The following is a 19,338-nucleotide window of genomic DNA, read 5'->3' on the forward strand; positions in this document are numbered from 1 at the left end:
TTGCAAAATACTGTATTGCTGTTGTGTTTTACACTTTACTCTCATAAGAATTTTGTACTGGTCAGTGCTGCATTGTTTCCAGTGTCCATTGTCTTGCATTCTGACTTGCACTGTTTGTTAAAAGCACATTCAGCTTAAAAATTGTATTAGAAAGGCAAATAAAATCACCTACCGCATAAAAACTAAAAGTTTTACATTCATCTAATTTAAAAAACTTTAGGGGACATGCACCCGCTCACATTGAATGGGCCTCTTATTCAATCAAATTGCTTGGTCGGGACTAACTGTTGTAACACACAGCCATCTGAATGTAATGAAAGTTTTTTTAATGGAATCTGGAGTTTTCATCACCTTTATTTAACACCAGACACTCAACCAAAAAACAAACAAAAAAAAGTCTAGTCCTTTCAGGAAGATGTGTTACCTGCCAACTAAACTAACCCTAACCCTTAGAAAAACCCTGCTCATGTTTCCTATAAATGTTCAAGTTCCCTGTAGGTGTTCACATTAATGTTCACACACACAAACAAAAGTTTTCAATCAGAAATATTTTTAATATATTTTTTATAAAATATTGAAAACATAATTTACACTTATTAAATGTACACTCATCATTATGAGGTTCCCAGGAGAAACTGAAAGATTAATCAGTTATCAGATTTGAAGACGCATAAAGCAAACTGAGAATGGCAGCATACAAGAAAAAATAAAATAAGACAAATCATTAAAAAAAAAAAATGTACAAAAGAGCAGAAATCAAACATATGCAAGACATTTAAAAAAAAAATCAACCAAAGTTCAATTAAATTTCTACTGAAAAATGGCTGACGTGTCTGAAGTGAGAGAGAGAAAAAAATCCAAAATAAATAATCCAAATTTTTACACATATGACAGAGCGAGTTTTACAGCTGGACTATTAGTTGAATGATTTCCTCATGTGCACATATTCAGCTAGCTGAAGATCACTTGTATTTAGCTTAAAAGTTAAAATAAGACAAAAACTAAATCAAAACACCTCCACCCTTGAATAAACTAAAAAATTAAGACTGATGTTGCGTATATTCAGCACGCAGAGATTCGCATGAGGTTATGAGTCGGAGTGTGTGTTATGAGCTAACCTTTATACACATATTTCAGGATGACCTGAAGTTGGCGTTAAGCGAGGGCGAAGTATAATGAGTAGAGATGAAGAGAGATTTTTACAGGCTGTTTCATATTTCTGTCCTTTATTTAGTGTGAGGTGAAATTTTTTTAGAGAAGGTCCAGTTTAGCTGCAAAAACAAGATACAAAGATGTAAATCATTTAGGATTTAAAGGAAACCTCCACTGTGAATCACATTAAGGATATTACTCATGGTCGTATTGGTTGTGTGCCGTGCTGATGTCACAGGGAGACACTGTTATTGCTAATGCATTTCATAGGAGGGAAAAAATAAAGACTGAAGACTAAATTTAGGGCTAAATCCCCTTGCACCAAATGGCACGCAGACGAACAGCACTGTGGGTAACGTAGGAAACCATAAAAAACAGACTGAAGTTTAAATATCGGTGTGGATTTAAGCCTTGAGCAATAATTATTTTGCACTCTAAACAGTGCTCTCTAAGACTGTTTACACTAAATTCACTCAGATTATTCGGTTATAGAATATAAAAGTAACGCCACCCTCTGGCTGACTGATGAATAAATATAATAAATAGATTAGGCCATCGAGGGCGCTTTGTGGGTCCTGAGAGATGAGATGATTTCCAGTTAGGCCAGATTAAAGGGATAGTCATGGTTTTAGTATGCCTTGTTAAAGCTTATATACACAGAGTACCTATCGATAGCTAATGAGCAACTGATTGATTTGGATTAAACCTACTTATAGTTTAGTTACTGCTCTAATGCGTACAAAAAAAAAAACTCATGGAAAGTGAGTAATCATTTAACAGTGCAGGGGATGAGGAAACCGCGATAAGTATGTAACCCTGCCAAAGGATTTGTTTGTTCTTGGTTTTAAAAAACAGCCAACAGTCATGTCACCTGATATACACTTTAACTGAGAGGTACATAGAAAAATAGATTATGTGTGGAAGTTGCCGTGCGGAATGAGCCCAGGAGCTGTTTGTGTCTCACGTACACACGTACAGTGTCTCGATTTCACGAAAGAAGCCAGGGTTTACACACAGTGCAATGCCGGAGCATTGGAAAGGGGAAAAACTTAAGATGAGAATCACAGTTCTGGGAGCAGATGCTCGAATTGGTCCTGTGTTTTTACAGTAACTCTGTTTAACAGTAGTCACGGCGATGCTTGACGTGTCGGATTCCTGCGAAACACCACGTGAAGGCCTGGGCTGATTGATTCATTTTCTACAGTCGCTGAAAAACAGTCAGTCAAAGCATGAAAGAGAGACATAGTATGGGGAGTAAGAGAAGTACTGACTCACTAAACACAAGATGCAAGGATGGACTTCATTTCGATAACGGAGGAACCGGTATTGTCAGAACCGGACCTGCGGAAAATGATGTCGTGATGTTTTGGCTTAGTTATGATCGTCATTAAAGGAATGGTTCGAGCGAAAACGTAGCCGAACAGCTGAGAGATTTATATATATATTTTTCCCCACACAGGATTGCTTCCATAAACGTGTATCGAGAAAGCAAAACTGATCATGCTGTGTGAGTGAGAGGAGGTAATGGCATAGACACATCATTGTTTTGATCGTGTTCGTGGAACAGGACTCTTTCCTCCTGACATAAGACAGCTAGCTTCTTGTCTTCATCCTTTCTTGCTGATAACTGTGGTGTCAAAGGGGAGAGCGAGCTATGCATAAGAACTGCCAAATTTAGGGTTACACAGAATATATGTACAAAATAGATCACTTAGAGAAGTGCCGTCATGGGTGGGGGGGTGGACAATCAGTCACCCAGGTGACATTATGTACAGCTGAACAGTGTGCGTTTATGGAAAGGAATCTGGATGAAATATAGAGGTGAAATCCATCACTAGATACTTATAGCAGTGAAAAGGACGACCTGTCTTTCACTGAACCATTCGTTTAAGATCATCTACAACGTTCAAGCACAGGGTGACATACAGTCAGGTAGCCTCCTGTTGAGTTATACATCAAACTATAATATCTTAATCTTCTTGCGCTCCATGTACCTGTAAATCAGGACATATACATAGTACCTCAATTCAAAACTACAGTACCGTGTTTCCCCTACAGCTCTACAGTGGTGCATGTTGGGAAGCGGAAACTTGCCGCACAACCACAGTCGCTCTCTTTTTTTTTTTTTTTTGGCTGAAGAGCTGCATGTACAGTAAATAGGCCTCTCTGAATGCAATGTACGATCTGAAGGTCTCTCAGTTCAACAGGCTCGAGCTTGGTGTCTGTCTTAGATCCGTTACAAAAATAAAGCAATAGTTTGGAAAATAGCTGTGACGGGAATGTATTCATGGAGCTCCCATTCAAGGCGTTTGGGTCTTACTTGGCATGAGTCTGATTTCCTTTTCCAGTTAAAGATCTAAACACCCGAAATAATGCAAAGCTGTTTTTCTTTTATGTTATTTCGTTTTTCTCCCCATTTCTGTTTGCTTTTCATTCTTTTTTCCCCCCCTCTCTTATACTTCTCAGGTTTGAGTGTTCAGACTCGTGTGGAGAGAGGTTGAGGTGAAGGGCAGCATGGGCATCATGCCATGTGTGAGCAGCTCGGGAACTGGGAGTCATCCATCATCTCCTGTGTTCTAAGTGCAGCCTCTGGTTTTAGCTTCCTCTCCTCATAAAGAGCTCACTTCCTGTCTGATGAGGATGAGAGGAGCTGGCTGAACTTGCGGAGCTGCTCGCTAGCGGACAGAGACTCCTCCTGCAGACGCTGGTTATTCTCCCTCAGGTGAGCCATCTCTGCCAGCAAAGCCACCTTATCCTGCTTCTCCTGGGGAGAGAAAGAAAAAAGGATCGAATTAACACAGTGACTCCAAGACCAAGCCAGTGTGATAACTGTGTGTGAATATTCGGAGTGCTGACCTTCTCAAGATCATTATTCAGCTGCTTTAACATGACCTCCAGGTGGTACAGCCGGCCTGACAGGGCTCCAGAAACCTCCTCACTAATAATGGAATATAGAAAATAATCTTCTCTATTTATGATCAGTGCAGTTAGCAAATCAGCGACATATATCAATATCAGTTACAATATCACTAAACATTAAAGATATTTTAAATACACAATTAAATTTCTCAAAGACAAACAACTGAAAGACAATTGAAACTGTCAATTAATAAACTGCCAAGAAAATCTGTATAGCTTTACCTTTAATCAATGACATTAATATTGTAATAAATTACAACAAAATATTTTTTTTCCTCTAATGTTGCAGATATTACCACAATTAAATTTTGAACAAAGCAGCTTCATCAAAAATCTGTTCTGTTGTTTAATGTATTTAAGTCACAAACTTAACATACAAAATACTCTTTTCCATAATAATATTCCCAGCTATTTATTTAACTGTAGCAAAGCAATATTTATTTTGATTTCAGTGTTTGTTTTTAAAGACAAACAATGACTTTTGAACTTGTCCTCTGATCTTCCATGTTAAGATAAACATTATCATATAATTCCCTGTATGTACCCATAAAAAGTCACGCTACACCAGCTCCTGCGGTGTATTATTTACCTGTTTAAGGTGGGTGTAGTGCGGGGGGTCTGTGATGCAAGCAGGGGAACTGGACTTAACACAGGCCTCAGTTCAGCTCCTCCAACATGAGGCTCAGACAGTGAGAAAAGAGAAACTGCTCTTTGCACTGAGAAAACACAAGCAAAACTCAAGTGACTGCTAAAATACCTCTTTATGTTCGAGCATCCTAAACAGCTGCTGTACTAACGCTACACTCTGTGTCAGTGGATCACATTCCAGCAGAAGTACAAACAGTGAACGTGTAGGAAGAAGACAGGCCAGGAAAGTGTGTAATGTACGACAGGTTGCCTTGGAAATATGTTGTATGCTGGTCCTACAGAATGATGGGCAACATGATAAACAAATACGCAGCTGGCGGCATGCACGCGGTTTTCCTTAGTTTAATAAGAGATCCCTAATCATAACATCGTTACTTAAAACGGGTCAAGATTTAAAATAGTTAAACAACCCGTTCTGTGTTCTTCTAAGCTGTGTAGACTGTCAAATAGATAGTTGTGTTCTGTCTGTTTTTCTCTTAGACGTTACTCACCTTCGTAGGCCTTGGCAGCATTGACGAGACTCGACCACTCGAGACCGCTTGCTGTATCAGGAAGGGGCATGAGGCCGGGGTCGAGTCTGCGCATGGGGGGCACTTTATCTCTCACCTCTGTCAGAGACAGCTCTGATGCGGACAATGGCACTGAAAATTCACAAAAACACAGAATTCAGCATCAAGTTAAACAAAAATAAATAATGTCATCTAAATATGAGTCATTTATGAAAACAGGTAGCAAAGTTGATTGATTCAATTTGGATTTAATTTTCCTAGTGTATCAGTGTGATAGAGTTATATGAATGATTCCCGTGTAATCATGTGACCCGTTTGATTCAGTGCGATGTGAAGGAAAACAATTCTAAAATATAGATATAAACATATACAGAATATGGATATACACCTTTCTTATTAGGCAAGAGGGCACTGTGGTTGGTGCTGCTGCCATGGCGACGGGTGGGCAGTGTGCTGGTGAAGAGCAGGTCACTGGGCGGTGCCTGTCCGTCAAACAGCGGGGTGCTGGCAAAGCTCGAGTCTCTCCGTCCGCTACATAAACTCTCATCTGAGAAGGTCCGCTGAAGGGTCTTCCGAGGTGACTAAACACACAAACACACTATTTTGTTTAACTCTGTATTTCCATCAATCTAATTAATCTACGGCAGATACATTTTTGCAGATTAGAAACTATTAGGGGCAGAGCTTATCCTACAGAATTTTTATAATGTATACTTCACTTTACAAAGAAAAATTTACGTCAGAGGCGGCACAGAATAATCTGAGGCAGAAGCACATCATAAACCTGCGTGTTTGTGTGTGTGCGTGTGTGTACTCACAGATTCTTGTGTTGTGTCGGCTGGTGAGTCCATTATGATGAGTTTCTTCAGATCGTCCTCGATAGTGCTCTTTTGTGCCGGACGACGAGGAGAACGCAGGTCCCTCAGAGAGGCTCTTAGACGTGGCTGACCAAACACGTTTTTACTGTTCACGTCCACCTGCCTGCTTACACACAGACACACAAACGAGTGAGCGCAAGAGAAAAGAGGTAACACATTCTCTCACCATGAAATAAATTGGGGCCTCCGCGTGGCGCAGTGGTAACGTGCTCGCCCTATCATTCGGAGATCGCGAGTTCGATTCCTAGGTGATGCTGTAACCTCTTGCAGCCGGAGGTTTAGAGAGAGCTGATTGGCCGAGCTCTCTCAGAAGGGAGGGATGAAAGTTACTTAGTGCTCCCACATTAATCACGGCTCTACAGCCAACCAGGAGCGTCTCACGCAAGCGGAATGAACAGAAAGCGCCGCTCCCAACGGTGACTGAGCGAGCAGTTCGAAAAAAAGCGGTTCGTGACGTCACGTGGTTTGGAGAAAACACGTGATAATCTTCGGCCCTCCCGACTAAGGTTTAGTAGCTTAATGTGGGAGCTCCTAGTGACGGGGAGGAATTGGACATGACTAAAAATAGGGAGAAAATCAAGGGAAAATCCAAAAAAAAAAAAAAAATGTATCGAATATTACACTCTCACACACACATGTATAAATATACATACTTGCTGCTGCTGTTGCTGTCGTTGCTGCTTGAAGTTGAAGTCATGGTGGCTGTGCTGCTTTCTTCCTGCTGCCATGCACCTTGCTTGTTTTTACCGTATAAGGATTTGGGGGCGGAGGTGGACAGCTGTGATGAACTTGAAGTTGGTGTGGCCGTGGAGGTTCGGAATGGACGGGGCTTATCAGGCACCGCCGGGGTCTTGAAGCCTTGCGGGGTGTAGCAGCCTCTACACACACACACACACACACACACACATATATATAATTTTTACACATCTACAGTTGTTCACCTCCTACAAAAGGACAATATATTTCTTATGAACAGCTTTCTGCTCCATATGAGGTTACAGCAAATATACAGTGTACATTACAAATGACATAAGCCTGTATCCAATCTGTTTGTCTGTTTGTTATAGTAACAGTGCATGCCTGAATATGACGCACTCAGCTTTAATAACTCTTCTTGCTCACCTTGTTTTGAAGTTGTCTGTGCTGGCTGAGCCAGGTGGAGGGAAGGTGCGCGTGTGGTAACTCTTGCTCTGATTGGCTGTGGAGGTTATGACGGGTGAGGACTCTCGCCGCAGCCCCTCCCCTACTCTGGCTGTAGGTGCAGAGAGTTCATGCAGGCCGCCATATGTAGATGACGAGTGAAGGTTCTTGTGTGGTGTTCCTGCTTGGCTCCGACTTAGTTTGCTTGATTTGCTGCTGGAGATGGCCGTGTACAGAGTGGAGGCGTCAATGCCACTGTCGCTGGAGCCTCCTTTCCCCATGGGGTCGGGGTCACAGGGATCACAAGGGTCGAGGGGGTCGCTGAGGGTACCAGAGTTGCTAGCGCCCATGGTATCGAACCAGCGCTCGTCGCTGTGGCTGCTGGAGGCGTTGCTGGACAGGGTGTTGCTGCTGGAGTGGCTGGAGTACTGCGTCTCGCCCTGAGTGGGAAAGACAGACAGACAGACGGACACCATTTTTATTCAATGAAAACTTTGAGCATGAATAGTCAATTCTTCATTCAATTATCTGACAGGCATGAATGCCAAAGTAGCACACAGACTTGAAACTGGGTATGGTTTCTATGGTAACAGGAAAGACCTCTCACCTTTGAGTGTCGGTTTGGCGAGTCCTTCCCCTGCAAATCCTGGCGAGCCTGTCGCCTCTGAGCTCCGCCCCCAGATGAGCTCCGAGATGACGCTGCAACATGCCACATTGGCTCTGTGACACACACACACACACACACACACACACACACACACACACACACACACACACACACACACACGCGTGACGATTAATCAACACAGATTGCTACACGTAAAGAGTTTTTTCCACAAAGAATCAAAATTATTTATAGCAGGTCCACATTCACACACACACACACTTCACTACAAATAAGACCTAATAAATAATCAATTGTGGACAAATTAAATATAATCAATACCATTCTATTGTCTACATATGAATCATTTGTAAAACTTAACCAAACCGGAAAAAAATAATAATAATAATTAATTAATTGTGTCCTATCTCAAAGCAGATTTTCCAAAGTGTGGAAAATGTGTCATTTATATAAATACTTTGTTAGTTAAAAATTCTGTATAAAGCAACTGGAACTGAAAAACAGCTGCAGCCCTCCATTTCACCACCAGAGGTCAGAATGAACATACTGCTCTCAAGCTGTGTGAGCCTGATGTGTGTAAAATGAGGTGTGAGTGTGTACCTGTACCTGTCTTGCTGCGCTCCATAGTGCTCTCCTGACTGGTGAAGCCAGATGACGAATCTCCGCTGGATCCATCAAGAGTCAAATGAGCGTCATAGGCCTGGAGAGAGCGCTGACCCGAGCTGAACCTGCATGCACACAAATATGTAGCTGACATAAAGAAGTGATCATGTGGTAAACAGATACAACATCAGAGTGCAAAGATCACAACAAGGAGTTGCACTAACATCTGCTACAGGTGATAAGTGAAGTGGCTGGATATAAAGAGCACACACTGGATATAAATGTACATACACACATAAGACAGTTAGCTTTGTTTTTCTGTCAATGTTCAAGTCCTTAGTCATGTACTGTATGTTGGGTGATGATTCACATTAAGTATTTGAACCTGATGCGAACAGCTAAAGGGAACCAAATCCTAACACACACACACACATCAGGCATCTTTATACTTTTCCTTGAGTCTTGCAAGGACGCACACAAAAGCCATGTGTTTACACAAATATAAACAAAAATTTTCTTCCAGTGTGAGTGTGATACATTAATGCAATACACACCCAGTAAGGGAAATAAGACCCAAGTGTGTGGGCATGTTTTTATTCCTTTGTCGGGACTTTCGATCATCCTAAGCCAAAGTGTTTCCTGGTGGTTAGTGAGGTTGAGTGAAGGTTAGGTGTAGAGTAGCATTAATTAGCTGCACTACAATGTCCTCAGAGGAAATGAATATGTGTGTGAACCATATCTTTATTCAACTCTATATTTCTTGAGAAACGAATTTGGGTTGCATGTGCAGGTTTGTGGGAAAGCTACCACGTTAAAGGAAGGTAAATGAGAGGATGGAGTAAAAGAACATGAGTTTAGCCGACTGAAATCTGGGTCAGAAGCACACACTCAGTACGTGTCATTACTGTCCTGTGGAGCTCCTTCTGAAAATATGGACTGAGCAGTGCAATGTGGAAACTACATATATAAAAAAAATTATAATAATAAAAAAAAAACTAAAAGGTAAATGAATCAGTAAATAACAATATCATGAATTTTGGAAAAGCTAAGTTGAGGAAGCGTGTACAATTACAAATTAATAAAGATTGATGCACAGTCAAAATAAGAACTTAAAAAAAAGGGTATAATTAATAAACTGAGTCACACTTTACCCTGACTGCCTTTAGGTCACAGAGAACGTGTTTCTCCGGCTCAGCAGGGCCATTTACAATAGGTACACTCAAACACAAACACACACTCGAATCAATCAGCAGAAAGCAGATGTGCCTGTACATGCCTTGACCTCCCGAAACACCCACACACACACCAACACATGTGGACCTGATAGTGTTACAAGTCTGAAGGATTAATCAGCTGTGTGTGCGCCCTGGCATGCTTTACACACTCCTCACACCCCCGCACCTCACTACCGGTTTGGCTTCGGTTTCATAGTAACTTTTCATGTGAAAAAAAACGCTTCTGTAGGCCCAACGGTCCGTATCAGACAGATAAAACGCTGCCATGTTCGTATTTATCATCGGAGTTAATACTAAGACCACAGCAGCGATCTCATCAACTACAGTACACTAGTCCGGTTTAGAGTCCATGTTTGGGGTGAGACTTGCATCTGTAATTCAGCAACCGTAAATCAACCTGTGTGTGTGTGTTTTAGATATATAAATTACAACATTAATAAAACCTAAACCGCATTGTCTGATCCCACTATAACCACACTTTCCCTTGAAATACAGTCATTAAAATGCTTGAAAAGTAATTATTTTCACATTTCTTTTAACACCTCATATTTTAAAACAGGGTTAAAAACGTAAATTTTTCCTCTGTACTGACTCAGACTTGGTGAATACCCCCCTCTGAAATGTTTGGAACATTTAATTAATCACATATTCAACAGGAAGTTTCATCATCTCAAATTTCCTGAATAGAACTGAAAGAAGAAAAGTTGTCTGATTCTTATTTTGATTTTAGTGACACTAAGTAAAAGCTTATCAAGTTATGCCTTTATTTGTCACATATACATTACTGTACAGTGAAATTCTTTCTTTGCATATCCTAGTGTAACTTTGGTTAGCGCGTGGAGTCGGCCATGATACAGCGCCCCTGGAGCTCAAGGGCCCAACAATGGCAACCTGGTGGAGCTGGGGCTCAAACTCAGTGCTTTAGCCCCCTGAGCTACCACTGCCATTTATATGAAATAATAATAAGAATAAAGTAAGTTGTTCAAATATCATTACGGTTTGCAAGTCATTAGCATTAATGCTTGTGTATTTGCTAATTTTATGCTACATCCACTCATTCCAGTTAATTATTTAAGGGCAAAACTCAACCAAAATGCACTAACACATTGCTGTGTATGAAGTACTTACATGATTTAAATAAAAAGACTCAATGTAGGAAATATTCGATATTAATCTATTAAAAATCACGAAAGCTAAACTGCAATTAGAATCATGTAATTGTGAATTTATAGGTTTTTTTGCTCCCATTATCACTGCAGGAATTTACCTGTCTGGAGAGGGTTTGTAGCGGACGAAGGGGCCGCTCAGGGGCGCAGGGCTGAGCCCTGATCCCGGGCTGGAGAAACTGGCTGAGGGGTTGCGGTAGGGCAGACATCTATCTGCTCCTACTGGAGATACACTGTAGTGGTTCTCAGGGAAACTGACAGGTCTGAGGGAGAAAAGACATAGCAAGTGGCAAAGTAAATTTTCATTTAAATGTTCTGAAGATTAGAATTTCCAAAAAAGCTGATGATTCACCATCTGTTTCCCATAATCTGCTGTTATACAGAAAAACAGCAAGGTGATGGACGGACTAGAGGACACACTCACTCGGTTTTGTCATTTATTCCAAAGATTCTTTCGTTGATTTTTCTCTACCATTCATTACTGCAACATTTATAATACGTCACCTATATATAATACTGTTTAAAAGCAAATTTCATTACGATTTTTTTTTTTACACTTGTGTTGTAGATTAGTCCCCCTGTGAATGCTTGGATGAGCCTCAACCTCCACCTCCTTTAAACTTTCCATATTTTGTACTGTTACAATTTGGAACTAAACCGATTTTACCCATCTGAGCCTCATTTAGTTGTACCTTCCTGGTTTCTTCTCTAACTAATGCTTTCATTATCCAGTCACTCATTTTTGTTAGATGACCTCCTATGGCTAAATTTGCCCTTCATTCTTTCCACTTTAAAACTTAATAATTGGATTTAGATGTTCAAAGCTGAGATTTTCTTAAGAACCACAGCTGAATTATACTTCTGACAGCTCCTTGGTCTTCATGGTCCTGTTTGTTTAGGTATGCTCTCTAACGAAGGACTAGGAAGAAATGTATTTATGTATTCTTAATCATGTCATACTTTGCATAAAACTAACCAGCAGAAATGGAAATGAATAATTATTCACTCTTAACTTTTACACTTTTTATTTGTAGATCATTTAGTAAATTATATGATTTTTGTTCCCATAACCTCGGTTTTATGGGCTAGTTAGTGCTGATTCATGACCTAATAAGTTAGTTTCAGATCTAACAGACACCTAGTGTCACATGGAGTGAAAAAAAAGGTTCAAAGCGGGTGTATACTTACTTGTTGAAGCTACAGTAAATCAAAAGCGCAAGACTGGAATTTTCTTTCCTCAATTTGTCTCACCTTTTAGCAGGAATGTGTTGCGGGTCTCTGTATGGAACGGGAACCAAGCCCTTGGGCGTGCGGCTTGGACCTGACGGAGGCCCCACAGGAGTCCAGCGTTGTGCTGATGGGGCGGTAGGGGGACTGTCCCACCGCCACGCAGGCCCTCTCTGGCTGGAACGGTAACTCGCTGCCATCGGCTCCACATCTCCTTTGTGCTCCTGAGTCCTCATCTCGTATTCCTCTGTGCAGCCCCTGTATACACATAACACGTGCAAATTAACAACCACTCCAACAAACTTCTAACTCACCATAATGACATGTAATTAAATGTTATGGTTTGATTTAAAATTCCCTGAATTAACAATAATGCCAAAAGTCAAACACGTGCACCTGATTACTTACTTCTAATTACACAATCATCAGCCTGGACATGTTTGTTTGAGTAACAGTAATAATTTGAGCTGGCAATTAATAAGTTCAGTTCCAAATTATTACATTTTCCTCTAAAGACCCGTCAGTAATGCAATTAAGTAACTAAAGGCGTTTCCACACTTGGTCCTGAATACCTGAGTCAAATAGAAAATTCCATCCAAACTGTGGATCAAGGACAGACTCTTGTCTGCATGTCACCAGGTTCATGCTTTTGTTGTTTATTTTCATTTTATACAAACAATAAAGTGTTGTATAGCAACCCTTTTTGAATGCATGTCATGTTATCATGTAGGAATATCCACAACAAGGAACTGTTGGGCAAAACAAGTGTTTTACCTATTTAAGCCATCATGAGTTCATATGCAATTAATTGATTATATGACTGGCTGTGACCTAAAAATTAAAAGACAGAATAGAAATATATCTCACTCACTCATCTTCTATACCGCTTTATCCTGTATTCAAGGTTGCAGGGGGCCTGGAGCCTATCCCAAGAGACATAGGGCACGAGGCAGGGTACACCCCAGACAGGGTCCCAATCCATGGCAGGGCACATTACGACTGCACTGTTTTAAGGAAAGGATGAATGGGGCCATTTATTGTGACATATTGGGCAAAAACCTTCTTACCTCAGTCAGAGCATTAAAGATGGGTCGTGGCTGGGTCTTCCAACATGACAATGACCCAAAGCACACAGCCAGGAAAACCAAGGAGTGGCTCTGTAAGAAGTATATCAAGGTTCTGGAGTGGCCTAGCCAGTCTCCAGACCTGAATCCAATTAAAAATCTTTGGAGGGAGCTGAAACTCCGTGTTGCTCAGCGATAGCCCCGCAACCTGACATTTAAAAAAAAAGGTCTATACGGAGGAGTGGGCCAAAATCCCTCCTGCAGTGTGTGCAAACCTGCTGAAGAACTACAGGAACTGTTTGACCTCCTTAATTGTTAAAGGCTTCTGTAAAATTTTTTGACTCAAGTGATCAAAAATTTGACACAGTAATTCATAAATAAATTGTTAAAAAAAATTATACAATGTGATTTCAGGATTTTTCTTTTTAGACTCTGTCTCTCACAGTGGAAATGCACCTATATTGAGAATTGTAGACCCACCCGCCCCATGATTTCTAAGTAAGAGAACTTGCAAAATCACAGGGTGATCAAATACCTATTGACTTCACTGTATATATAGGATAAAAATCTATTCTGTTTCTGCACACTAAACTATTCACACAGCAGGACATCCTGTGTTGTAGGAGCAAATTACTTTCTAGGTTTGGTTAGAATTGTAATGAAATCTGGTTCTGACACCTTTCTAAAGGCAGCAGCATTAACTTTTTCAACAATTTGAGCTTCAGTAGCTTTTCTATTACCTTTTCCTGCCCATGACCCTGTCACTGGTTCACCATTTTACCTTCCTTGAACAACTATCGGTAGGTCCTGACCACTGTAGAACAACCTGCTGTTTTTGAGTTGACCCAGTCGTCCAGCGATCACAATTTGGCCCTTGTCACAGTACTTACAGTTACAATGTCTCATTAAAATGGCACCAGGAAGCAGATCGATTATATTGGGCAGCAAGTGAACTTTTTTTTCCTGAAGTTGATGTGTTGGAAGCAGGAAAAAAGGCAAGCTTAAGGATTTGTTTTACTTTGACAAGGGCCAAACTGTAATGGCTAGATGACTGGATCAGAGCAACTCCATAATTTTCCAGAGCTGCACACACTCTCACTATTTCTTAGTTGATCAGTTCTGTTTCTCCCTAAATTAATGCTTTAAAAACCTTTAAGAACTTTCTCAGATGATTCCAGTTAATTCAGTAGCAGATAAACACAGAGTCCATCAACAGCCTCTCTTAAGGATACGATGAGCTGCATTCATTTTTAACTAGCCTTACCGTAGATGTCATTGGAATGACAAGAAGAAATATAAGACCTTGCGTCATCAGCACTATATTCTCAGGAGTCAGTTAAGATTCACCTGCTGTTTGCAGTTTAACTCCCGAAAGAAATCCAACACGCTGACCCCCAATCGGAAATACCATAGACTTCACTTCCCTTAATAAACATATTTATTCTTGACCACTAAACAAAATCTCCAATATACATGTGTGTGTAAGAGATGTTCCCTGTACATCGTGGACAGCGATAAATAGGCCACAAACACTAAAGAGGTCTTAATGTAACATTACCTTTTTCTAGTGCTCTTAAGTCCTCTTTTTTTGCTCTCTAGCAAATTGAAGCATTGAAGCACGCAGCTGTTTAGTTAAGTTTAAGCTCTTGTCACATTGTGCGAGTGGAAACAATCTTCATTTTACTTGTTAAGATAGCTGTGATGCAACTTCATGTGTGAACTTCATGTGTGGTCACTTATTCATGTTTTCAACCATATTTCTTTCATAAAGTTTTCAGCCATCTCTTTAGTTGTTGTCTTCACATGATCATTCACTCTCACTCACTCATCTTCTATACCGCTTAATCCTGTATTCAGGGTTGTGGGGACCTGGAGCCTATCCCAGGAGGCTTAGGGTACGTGGCAGGGTGCCAATCCATTGCAGGGCACACACACATACACGGTCAGTTTGGGAATGCCAATTAGCCTAACCTGCATATCTTTGGACTGTGGGAGGAAACCGGAGTACCTGGAGGAAACCCACCAAGCACGGGGAGAACATAAAAACTCCATGCACACAGAGACGGGAATCGAGCCTAGCCGAGAATTGAACCCGAACCCTGGAGGTGCAGGGCGACAGTGCTAACTACTACACCACCGTGCCGCCGTCTCCGCATGATGCCAGCCAATAATTCTGGTTAACATCTTTTCCACAAACACAGGAAGTGTCTTCTGACATGATTGTTTAAGAAATAAGAAGCTACTTGCCGCATCTGGTAGGGTTTAAAGAACTGTTGCCAGCTGAAACATTAATTACTGCAGTAATTATCCAATCAAAGGCTTTTTATTATATTTGCTTATTTAAATACAAATGGCATGTTTTTTTGGACCAGGCAGTGTACTCAAATACAGGGTGGTAACAGTTATTTATGGCTGCATCACACCACTTTAACCTCTTCTGACATTTCTGTGTGCGTTCTACACTTCCCGAAAATGCACACTCTTTATAAGCTGATCTGACAAACGCCATGAATCATTCACACAGAGTGTGAAAATCAAGCTTTAAGAACCTGGTCCTACAAAAACTCTAGTTCACTAAACATGGTACTGGTGCAGCGTGTGATATACTTACTGTAAGGTATGTATTAATTGCTAAACATTTTGTACATTCTGCATGTGCCACTATTACAAATGCCAACTAATTTGGAAAAAATAAAAATGAAAAAATCTAACCAGTAAATTCTAGCAAGGTCAAAACAATTTTATCACAAAACTAAACCAGCATATATTAGTGTACGGGTCAGAATCACAAGACAAAATCACTATAAGCCAATGTCTGTTCAGCAGTTAAGATCATTTGCATATAATGGTTCACTTAATAAACTGACTTAACACTGTAGCTGAAATATTTTGTGTCAATGGACTGACTTACTTGTAGATCTGAGCTTCAGTACAGTAGCTCCCTACTCGCACGAAACGAAGCTTTTTGGTAGCAAACAGCGCCAATGGATCATATGACACGGTTTGGGTTTCTATTGGTTCACAAAGCTTGTGAACTCTCAAAACAAAGTTCACCTCAATAACACTGCCATGAAGTGAAAGTAACTGGTTTCTGTTTTCAACAGCCAAACTGCCAAGCATTTAGAAAGTCAAATGAATGAACTGCATCAAAAAAGCCAAAAACTCATTAAATTCGAGCCATTGGAGAAATGTGGCCATAAAATAAAAATAAATACAAATAATATGAATGATTGTGATGAGAGATAACTCAAACACTTGCATTGTATGTATATATATATATATATATATATATATATATACACACACACACACACACTCACTCAACTCACCTAAAGGATTATTAGGAGCACCATACTAATACGGTGTTTGACCCCCTTTTGCCTTCAGAACTGCCTTAATTCTACGTGGCATTGATTCAACAAGGTGCTGAAAGCATTCTTTAGAAATGTTGGCCCATATTGATAGGATAGCATCTTGCAGTTGATGGAGATTTGTGGGATCACATCCAGGGCACGAAGCTCCCATTCCACCACATCCCAAAGATGCTCTATTGGGTTGAAACCTGGTGACTGTGGGGGCAATTTTAGTACAGTGAACTCATTGTCATATTCAAAAAAACATTTTGAAATTATTCGAGCTTTGTGACATTATCCTGCTGGAAGTAGCCATCAGAGGATGGGTACATGGTGGTCATTAAGGGATGAACATGGTCAGAAACAATGCTCAGGTAGCCCGTGGCATTTAAACGATGCCCAATTGGCACTAAGGGGCCTAAAGTGTGCCAAGAAAACATCCCCCACACCATTACACCACCACCAGCCTGCACAGTGGTAACATGGCATGATGGTTCCATGTTCTCATTCTGTTTACGCCAAATTCTGACTGTACAATTTGAATGGTCTCATTTTCGCCCACAGGACTGCGGAATACTGGATGTTTTTCCCTTTTCACACCATTCTTTGTAAACCCTAGAAATGGTTGTGCGTAAAAATCCCAGTAACTGAGCATATTTTGAAATACTCAGACCGGCCTGTCTGGCACCAACAACCATGCCACGCTCAAAATTGCTTAAATCACCTTTCTTTTATATATATATATATATATATATATATATATATATATATATATATAATAAATGCTTTGTTAAATGTTAAAAGTGGAAGAATTTCCAACACATGATGCAACGAGAAATCACAGGATTGGAACTAAACAGTTGTGTGGCCCCAAGAAAACCATTTTATTGTGAGACAAAAAAAAAAAAAAAAAAAAAAATTTTTAACTGTTAGGGAGTGTAAAGATTGGTCTTTCGAAGCAGTGTGTTCGGATGAGTTTAGATAGATCCAATCCCACAGCGATGGGCGCCTCAGGGTAAGAAGAGAAGCACTTGAAGCGGTGCACTCATCATGCATAGTGGCCACTTTACAAGACTCTAGAGACAGTGTTATGATCTAGGATTTCTTCAGTTGTAAAAATGAAGTCAGCTGACAACCTGAATGTCTTAAATATTTTCAGGTTGCAAAAGCAAATAGTAAAACTAACAAACAAAAAAAACCTCATAAATGTCAAAATTTACGAGTCCAGTCTGCAGATGTTTACTGTACTTATTGACTTGATTTGCCGACACTGTACTTGTCTCAGTCTTTAGGCTCACTTAATATGTCTCAACCAGAGGTGAGAAAAATAATGTTAAATATAATGTTAAATATAATGCTAACTCCCCTCTTCTTTATACATGAGCTCAGACGCCCATGACTGGCTAGTGTCATTGTGATTGACAGGGAAGATAGACAGAGAGAGAATATGCAATTTCTCCCACTCACAAACCTTAGCCAATTTTGCTCCTCCGAGCACAGATGGCTATGGCAGTTTTTTGGGATTTCAACTCATGATCTCCTAACAATAAAAACCTTCAATTGCAATCAATCAATCAATCTCAAAGCCTTTAGGTCTATCTACAAACAGCTACACATTTCTTTGTTTCCATACTGTGGTGTTTTATTTATTTATGTTTAATCATGCTTAATAAGATTTTTAGGAAGTTAGTTAAAGATTTTCCAGTTTGAAGAAATACAGGCATGTAAATAATAAGCAGAGTAATAAAGATGGCCACTTAGCCAGTATCCCCGCCATCTGCGTTGTGTGTGTGTGTGTGTGTGTGTTTTTTTTTTTTTTTTAATATGGTACTGCTGTGCTATTATTACTCATTACAGTTCAGATAAAGTTCCATAACAGAGCCAGATTATATTTCAAACCCAGCTGTGTTGAGAGAACGATCCCTGAGGACTCACATCCCAACCACAACATAAAAGCCACACATGATCCAGGAAAAATAAAAAAAATAAAAAGCAGGCACATGACACAGAAACAAACAAACAAAAAAGCCCATACCTTAATACTAGATATTCACTTGGCAACACAAATCCCTCCTTCACTGAGTGCTTATCTATTTATGCATCCATCCTTATCACTGTGTGGCTCTTTTATCTTCTTTTGTTTCCCGTTCAGTCTCTCTGACTATTATGGGTAAGCACTCGTCCCTTCTGTACTGTCTCTGCAAGTGTAAACTAACCTGTGTGTGTGTAGCAGGCTCTGTCAGATCTCTGAGGCGGTGCCATCGCGCTCGTCTTCTAACCAGCTGGAGCGCAGGCAAGCGCCGACATCCGAATGCAAACACGCGCGTGGCTTCTCTTCTGTTCTCTCCCTCTAGCTACGGTATGAAAATACTCCCGAAGATGGAGAGACCTTTCAGTGGGAGGGATGTGAAAGAGGAGGGGGTGGGCTCTCTCTAACACCCACCTACTTCTGGTTCGCGCAGAGGAGGTGTCCGGACACGTTTAATATCTGTAAGCTCATCAGCGCTTCTCTGTCTAGAACAACACTTTCTTGAAAGGCACTCGTGCACACCTTGTGCATTATTAAATGCCTTATTTATTTATTTTTCATTCTCTTGTTTAGAAAGAGCGTAAGAGAGAGAGAAGAGAGAGAGAAGAGAGAGAAGGAGAGAGAGAAAGAGAAGGAGGGGGAAAGAGGGCGAGACAAATAAATGTGCATGTCAATGAATGAACTGAAAGTAAATGGATTCTGCAGACACCATATCCACAAAAAGACAAGCAGAAGGGAGAGGTGGTGGTGGTGAGAGACACCGAGGTGTGAAAAATAAAGAGAGAAACAG

The 19,338-nt window shown here is 40.5% G+C and overlaps 1 protein-coding gene across 4 annotated transcripts in view; it reads right to left on the minus strand.

Moving 5' to 3' along the window:
• Positions 1-565: 565 nt before the first annotated feature.
• The window catches only part of sipa1l3 (signal-induced proliferation-associated 1 like 3), a 95,623-nt gene continuing 76,850 nt past the window's right edge, over positions 566-19,338 (minus strand). The window contains exons 11-22 of one of the 4 annotated variants that reach the window (XM_053500199.1): positions 12,127-12,360; positions 10,977-11,138; positions 8,472-8,599; positions 7,854-7,966; positions 7,229-7,686; positions 6,760-6,984; positions 6,047-6,209; positions 5,617-5,809; positions 5,211-5,360; positions 4,661-4,787; positions 4,009-4,090; positions 566-3,916 (exon numbers count right to left, since the gene is read on the minus strand). In XM_053500199.1, the coding sequence (XP_053356174.1) occupies positions 3,773-3,916; positions 4,009-4,090; positions 4,661-4,787; positions 5,211-5,360; positions 5,617-5,809; positions 6,047-6,209; positions 6,760-6,984; positions 7,229-7,686; positions 7,854-7,966; positions 8,472-8,599; positions 10,977-11,138; positions 12,127-12,360 (2,179 nt within the window). In that variant the 3' untranslated portion in view covers positions 566-3,772. Of the gene's footprint in view, positions 3,917-4,008; positions 4,091-4,660; positions 4,788-5,210; positions 5,361-5,616; positions 5,810-6,046; positions 6,213-6,759; positions 6,985-7,228; positions 7,687-7,853; positions 7,967-8,471; positions 8,600-10,976; positions 11,139-12,126; positions 12,361-19,338 lie in introns of all 4 variants that reach the window. The other 3 variants (XM_053500198.1, XM_053500201.1, XM_053500200.1) reach the window with 3 other exon arrangements.

Source organism: Clarias gariepinus, chromosome 7 (genome assembly GCF_024256425.1).
Source record: "Clarias gariepinus isolate MV-2021 ecotype Netherlands chromosome 7, CGAR_prim_01v2, whole genome shotgun sequence".
Taxonomy (NCBI): domain Eukaryota; kingdom Metazoa; phylum Chordata; class Actinopteri; order Siluriformes; family Clariidae; genus Clarias; species Clarias gariepinus.